Raw genomic sequence first — 6,686 nt, forward strand, 5'->3', positions numbered from 1 at the left:
GGCATTACCAGTGCTACGAATATCGGTTGCAGCTAACGCGTGAGTTAATGATATTGATTTCTGTTCGCCGGTAGATCACATTTCAGTTTGACCTTACTTTTAAAACTGATACGATTTTTCGCTCCTACCGTCCCGTCAAGTTAGTAGAGGATACGCGAAACCCTTTGATGCCATCGCTCACAGAAGCAAAGCAACTGGTATACCGATTAGCTGGTCGACTAAATCCAATCACTAGCGATGTGTAATTGTCTCTTGTGAGAAACGTAGCGTTATGTAGAGGCATATTAAACGATTCGATGTGTAAAACGTAAAATATTGGGACGCGCGCGTCGTTCGATCCGATGATTAAATAGGAGTAACGTTAACTGTAAGAGCGGACTACCATTAAATTAATATTAGTAAGCGATGAGGAAGGAAGTTAATCGTTTAGGTGATACGATTAATTGAAAAGCTGATAAGAGGAGCACGGTATGATAGTTCTTAAAAGAAAGGTAAACGAAATTAATAGTAGAACCGCGATAATGACGAGATTTCTCGTTCGTCTAAACTATTTTGTACCGAGAATTAGAGGCGTGTGCGCGAGACTCACCAATTCTTTTTAAGATGTTCACGCGTGTCCGTAAATCGCGAACAAGTCGTTCGCGTCACGAGATTACGATTAGGAATTTTAATAATTAATTCGCGACGCGTGTATTTCTGAACGTCCGCCCTCATGTTTCCGCGATTTAATCGGAAATCAGAATGAAAGAGAGAGAGAGAGAGAGAGAGAGAGAGAGAGTGAGAGTGAGAGAGAGAGAAAGATTGCGTGCCAATGGAACTGTATAAATAAAATCATATCAATCTGAAATAGTTCATGTTATCTAGGATATACTATTACTACGATCATTATCACAATATGATTAGTAAGAGTATTGTAATTGTATAATAAACTGCATCATAGATAATTTCCTGCATTCGTTTTAAGCGATACCCAATTTTGGAAAACAGAATTTGATAACGTTTCAAATGAAAGTATCCCATTGGTACTGAAATATGGTTTATTATATATTAAAGCAAGAACCAACCTTGTAACTTCAATAGGGTATCACGAATTCTTTTGTTGGGGGTCCAGGAATAAAAGGAAGAGAACGCGTTTCAAGACAGGAAGGACGAAATACTGGAAACCTAAGTGTGGAATATTGATAAGATTTTTCACATGAGACATGTTCAAAAAGGCGTAGTAAATAATTATACCTATTCTACTAAATTTTGATCACCAGTGTCTCGAATTAAAATTAACATCCAAAATATATGGCTGAGTAGACTGAACATTGCTAGGTACGTTTTATCACTTCCTGTATCCTGCTATTCTTCCATAGACAGCTGTTAGAGAATTCGTCAGTTTTCTAATATTCTCTCCTTTTTCTTCTTATTCGTCTTACAGCAATGATTTTCGCATGAAGCTTGGCGACGTCCATTGCTATCTTCTATTTTCCTCCCTCTGGTTATACTGCAGATCGATTACATTTGTAGAAATCATACTTGACATCAAGAAGAAATAAGCGCATACCTATTTAAACATTATTATAAGATTCTTGAGAGCTGGGAGATGGACACATCGTGTAACACACATCGCTTTGAGATGGTCTTTGTAGAGGATGTGCCAACAGTTTGGCCATGTTGTCATGTAACTTCGCTGCATACCTTCCCACTTCTAATATATATGAAAAATTATTTGTATCTAACATCGCTAATTGGGAATAAATTTCTTCACATAAATTCTCTTGGGTGGGTGGTTCGTGTACGTATAATACATCCAGGAAAAAGTGTGGATTTTTCGCAAGAGCATGTAGAATCGTTTTGTCGTTTGTAAGGAACTTTGGAATACAATTGGACCGTGAATAGATTAAAATCAGTCGAACGACGAACGTAGAAGCAAGGGGCATTCGTTTCTTCGCCGGCAGAGTCAGTCTTTCTTGCACTTTATCGAACATTTGTTCCAGATCGTATAACCTCTCTTCTTCGACTTCCTCCTGCTCCTGATCCTCTTCTTTCCTCTCTGGGAAATCCTCGTTGATTAGATTCAAATGATCGATGATAGAATTTATGTTACTGGTGAAATCACAGATCCATTGAGCACTGTTCGAGTTTAGAATCATCAATGCGTACTCGTGACTACGTTGAATAATGGACTTGATGCAAACGAAGTGTTGTATCACTCGTTTGATCATGACGAGCGGCGTATAGCTCGCTCCTGTAGTAAGTTTGAAAGGAGTACAAGTCCTCTCTCTGACTGTGTCTACTATGAACAGAATCTTCTCCGGGAAATTAATCCCGGGGAGATTATCCGTGGAGACGACGTTGTCCTCATCGGAGTACGAGGGCTTGTAATCCGGAACAGGACTACACACATTACCGGCGTTACTCATTTTCTACTCAACGTCAACTTGACATCCGAACACGCCTTTAACTAGTCCAATGCACAAACGTTACACGCGCATATTTATGTCTCTTTGTAACTGACAAGTAGGCTAACTGAGTAAACTGAGATAACTCATAAGATTGATGAGAAGGAACGCGGCAATATGACAGCGAATGCAAAGCCGGTTTTCACTGCCACTGCGACTATTGCCGGCTGTTGTAGAAACTCTCCTTAACCGCCCTGAATTCTGGATGCACCAGGTAGGGATAGGAGATATAGAGAGAAGGGAAGCGGCCGGGAGAGCAGGGAGAGAAAAGCCAAGTTACGAGTTACGAGAATGATCATAAAAAGTACTTCGACACACAACTTCTAAACATTACAACGGTACTTACGGTATGAGATAAATTTAACTGACTATTGTACGTGGCTCTGTGATCTAACATCAGTCCCGTACTGTCTCTACTAATTGTTGATAATCGTGTATATTATTACTCTATATAAAACCGGTACATAAATATAACATGACCGGTATTGAGCCGCAGATATTTTTTCAAGCTCCCTCCGAACGACACGTACGTAATTTCTGTTTTTACATAGTTCCAGCATTTTGCAGGCCTCGCCAATTCTTCCACGCACGAAGTTCTGGTAAACGTATCTCATCTCGGAGATCGAGCTCGAGGATTATACTTTTCATACGTACCACGGATACCTAACGTAATTAAAAATGGTTAAAGTACGATATACTCGCAATTTGTTTCTACGAGGAATGTGTATTATATATCTCTCTGCGTTCCTTAGTTTTTATATACAAATCCCAGGTGAGTGAAATTCGAGTACGCTTCGCATTCTAAAATATTCCGCTTACTTATTTTCCCTCCTCGGTTCCCTCTCCTACAACTGTTTATCGTTATCACATTCTTATCCTCGTTGTTGTTATGTTAATGATAATTAGCTACGATATTCTAAATGTTTCTAAATAGTTGATTCTCTCCTTTTCTCTATGAAAAAGGATTGTACGGCGAGAATGGAATCCTACCCGCTAGGACGCAATTGGATCTAAAAGGTCGTTTACCTCTTCTTAATAAGTTGAAGCAGAAACCAACATTGCTGTGGTTCGCTCCATACTTTGGACTGAACGTGGAGTATATGCTAGATGTGTTATCTCTTATCGGAGTATTATTTTCATTTGGAGGGTAATTTACCGCCTATCTTCATAATTCACAGGAAGATGTATATACGAACAGTGACAATAATTTTAATTTTCAGATTCATTAGTCAAAAATTTTGCGTGTCACTGGTATTTGCGCTACTCTGGTCGCTATATTATTCCCTCTATCAGATCGGCCAGACGTTTATGTGGTACCAATGGCATGTATCATTCACTTATTTTCCTTCTGTAACGATAACTTTTTATACGACGATGGATTCCCCTTTTTAGGGATGTGCTGTTATTGGAAGCTGGATTTTTATGCATACTGATAGCACCCTTTTTCCACTCGAAGCACGGGAAAGTTAGCAGTCCGACCGACAAAATAACATTCTGGACTGTACGCTGGTTACTCTTCCGCTTGATGTTCTCTAGCGGAGTAGTGAAGCTTACGTCTGGTTGTCCTATTTGGTGGAAATTAGATGGTGCGGCAATTCGACTAACGCGCTTTGATCGTGAACAATATTATCTTTATCCTGTTTCGTTAATGTTTTTCAGCTCTCAGCGTACATTTCGAATCGCAGTGTCTACCCACTTCACTGGCGTGGTATGCCCATCATTTGCCAACATGGTTTTTACGCTTCGTTACCGTGATCGTTAACGTCCTCGAGCTCGTCATTCCGTTCTTATTCTTCTTTCCAAACAGGAAAGTGAAAATCATTGCATTTTACATGCAGGTAAATGTTGTGATACTTGACACTTCATGCGTGTCTAATGAGTCTTGCTGCGATTAACAGTTTCATTCTCCCAGGTATTCCTGCAAGTGCATATTATCGCGACAGGGAATTACAACTTCTTCAATTTCCTAACCATCTGCTTATGCATCTCTCTGCTCGATGATCAGTTTTTCTATAAAAAGAAAGCGAGAAGCGACTCGACCAGCAATAGTACCAAGTTTTTATCTACGATAACATGCATTGCAGTTTACGCAGCAATTGTTTTTGCTACCTATGTATATTATAATCTTCGAATCACCGATACGTGGACTATTCAATGCGATATCGGTAGATATATGTGACTATCTGTCGGAACACTTGACCCATTACTGTTTTCTTATATGTATTTGGTTTATTCCAGCATTTACGCAAGAGCAGTTCAATTATGTTTTATCTCAAGCAATTCCAGTGTCAATCTGCATTGGCATAATATCTCTTATAATTTTGGCGATAAGAGCGATAGTTGCGTCTCTGTCAACGGCTAAAGGGATACGAAATAAGACGTTCGGATTGCTTCTAACATGCATTTATACGGCTGCAGTTTGTCTCATTTTTGGTATAAGTATTGTACGTCGTCACTTTAAATAATTTTAATTCTAATAGACATGAACAAATAAGCTGACATTGTCGCTTGATGTCTCGATCAGGTGCCGTACGCCACACTACATCAGTCTCACAATTCAACAATACCGGTTCAATTAAAGCAAATGCACGGGAAAGTCGAGCACCTCCAACTCGTCAATAGTTATGGATTGTTTCGACGTATGACCGGTGTCGAAGGCCGACCGGAAGTGATCATCGAAGGAGCTAACAGCATCGACGGTCCATGGAAAGAATATGAATTTTTGTACAAACCAGGAAACGTTAATAACTCTTTACCGCTCGTAGGTGGGTATAATTATTATGATAAACTTATTACGTTTTTATTTATTTGTGTAACTCTGTATTCTCTCAGCTCCTCATCAGCCACGACTTGACTGGCAAATGTGGTTCGCAGCATTAGGCACTTATCATCAAAATCCATGGTTAATGTCGTTAGCCTACCGTCTCTTGAATGGTCAACCAGAAGTACTAGTTCTATTGAACAATGTGGAAAATCCGTTCCGTGACAATCCACCGAAATATATAAAAGCTAGTCTGTACCGTTATCATTACACTTCGTGGTCCCAGTCGTAAGTACACGTTCAATCGAAATATATATTACGAAATCGAAATGAATCATAATATCAATTTTTTATAGGAACAAACAAGCCTGGTGGACGAGGGAAAAGATCGGTGATTACTTCCCGATATTTAGTTATGATCATCCACCGCTTGTCGAGTATTTGTCGAAAATGAAAATTATTGTGGAGAAGCCGTCTTTCAAAGTAACGAACGAACCACTGAAACTGCTCCTCGACAATCTTAGGTCTCTAAGTACCAAAGTCGAAGCTAGCCTCCTTCTGTGGGGAGTTCTCACGGCAGGTTTCGCGATCATATTCACTAGTGTCAACAATTCGATGTCGAAGAAGAACTCAGAGTCTCGTTCGAAACATGCCTAAACCTCTACTCAGGGACCGGACCAGTTATTCAATTCCCATTACATTACTTGTAACATACCTATGCGACGTACATATATTTATATACATACGTTTGTTGTTGAACCCTGAGTTAGATAAATCGAGATTGTCCTCCCGATTTACTATTCGTGAATTGCGATTAATCGACGATCGAATTTTAAAATACGTAAAAGAGGCGAAGATAAAGTAAAAGGGAGAAACTTCCTAATAGAATATACAGTTGATTTCTTATCAGTAACTTTAAAAAATGTTCGTGAATTAATTCGCCTTAAAGACTGGATCTTTCTAGCCCCTTGCATGTACATTACAAATGCCAGTGTTTTGTATTTCTATTTTTCTATTACAATTATTCTCGAGTGATGAAAAATACTCTGCTTACGCTTCATTACATTTAATTATGCTAATTATTAAATAATACGCTCTCTCTTTCTCTCATTACATACGTTCTTATGAAATGTACAATAATTATCCAAGAAATAAGATTTGATGAGATGTAAGTAAAAATATTGTATTTTGAATATTGTTTCTTGAGCTTCACAATTAAAAGTCGTCCTTAGAACATAGATTTCTAGCTTAATGATTTATAGAAATGCTTTTCTATCTTAAAATTATTCCATCTATATACAAGTAACAAAAAGGAGCTAAAACTTCTGAAACAGGTTGCAGTCATGTATAAATGATTCTCGTCTAATTTTTTCGTTGCAAACATTTCTTTCGTGCATTGACACTAGGAACGTTCCTGTCCTCGGTGTCGATATCTACGAAACTAAACGAATTCGTGTCGTTTCCCAGGAAATCGATTT

General features: G+C 38.7%; 3 protein-coding genes across 5 annotated transcripts in view; 1 reads left to right on the plus strand and 2 right to left on the minus strand.

Annotated features, from left to right (window-relative positions):
- Positions 1-1,019: 1,019 nt before the first annotated feature.
- Positions 1,020-2,568, minus strand: LOC108623623 (BRISC and BRCA1-A complex member 1). The gene is made up of 2 exons (XM_018022245.2): positions 1,550-2,568; positions 1,020-1,489 (listed from the first exon to the last, which is right to left on the minus strand). The coding sequence occupies exon 1, from the start codon at positions 2,406-2,408 to the stop codon at positions 1,554-1,556; it is 855 nt and encodes a 284-aa protein (XP_017877734.1). The 5' UTR covers positions 2,409-2,568; the 3' UTR covers positions 1,020-1,489; positions 1,550-1,553.
- A 109-nt stretch (positions 2,569-2,677) lies between these two features.
- Positions 2,678-6,001, plus strand: LOC108624021 (lipase maturation factor 2). Of its 3 annotated transcripts, none has more exons than XM_018022964.2 (11): positions 2,678-2,794; positions 2,999-3,219; positions 3,411-3,594; positions 3,668-3,769; positions 3,840-4,033; positions 4,107-4,285; positions 4,360-4,612; positions 4,686-4,891; positions 4,972-5,212; positions 5,280-5,496; positions 5,565-6,001. In XM_018022964.2, exons 2-11 carry the CDS (start codon positions 3,126-3,128, stop codon positions 5,863-5,865), a joined length of 1,971 nt encoding a protein of 656 aa, XP_017878453.1. In that variant the 5' UTR covers positions 2,678-2,794; positions 2,999-3,125; the 3' UTR covers positions 5,866-6,001. The 3 variants fall into 3 exon arrangements, with proteins under 3 accessions (XP_017878453.1, XP_017878470.1, XP_017878461.1); XM_018022981.2 differs by having other exon boundaries at positions 3,015-3,219; XM_018022972.2 differs by having other exon boundaries at positions 2,678-2,785.
- Positions 6,002-6,370: 369 nt separating this feature from the next.
- Pbp95 (proximal sequence element A Pbp95) overlaps positions 6,371-6,686 on the minus strand; it is a 4,096-nt gene continuing 3,780 nt past the window's right edge. Inside the window, exon 2 of the mRNA XM_026812734.1 lies at positions 6,371-6,641. Coding sequence (XP_026668535.1) covers positions 6,571-6,641 — 71 coding nt within the window. The 3' untranslated portion in view covers positions 6,371-6,570. The remainder of the gene's footprint in view (positions 6,642-6,686) is intronic.

Source organism: Ceratina calcarata, unplaced genomic scaffold (genome assembly GCF_001652005.2).
Source record: "Ceratina calcarata isolate Rehan_Ccalc_2016 unplaced genomic scaffold, ASM165200v1 scaffold115.2, whole genome shotgun sequence".
Classification (NCBI taxonomy): Eukaryota; Metazoa; Arthropoda; class Insecta; order Hymenoptera; family Apidae; genus Ceratina; species Ceratina calcarata.

Coding starts and splice junctions, on each gene's coding strand:
- LOC108623623 (XM_018022245.2), bottom strand. CDS start 2,408: ATGAGTAACGCCGGTAATGTGTGTAGTCCTGTTCCGGATTACAAGCCC.
- LOC108624021 (XM_018022964.2), top strand. CDS start 3,126: ATGGTTAAAGTACGATATACTCGCAATTTGTTTCTACGAGGAATGTGT. Junction 4,034..4,106: donor TATTTGGTGGAAATTAGATG/GTGCGGCAATTC, acceptor AATGTTTTTCAG/CTCTCAGCGTACATTTCGAA. Junction 4,613..4,685: donor GACTATTCAATGCGATATCG/GTAGATATATGT, acceptor GGTTTATTCCAG/CATTTACGCAAGAGCAGTTC.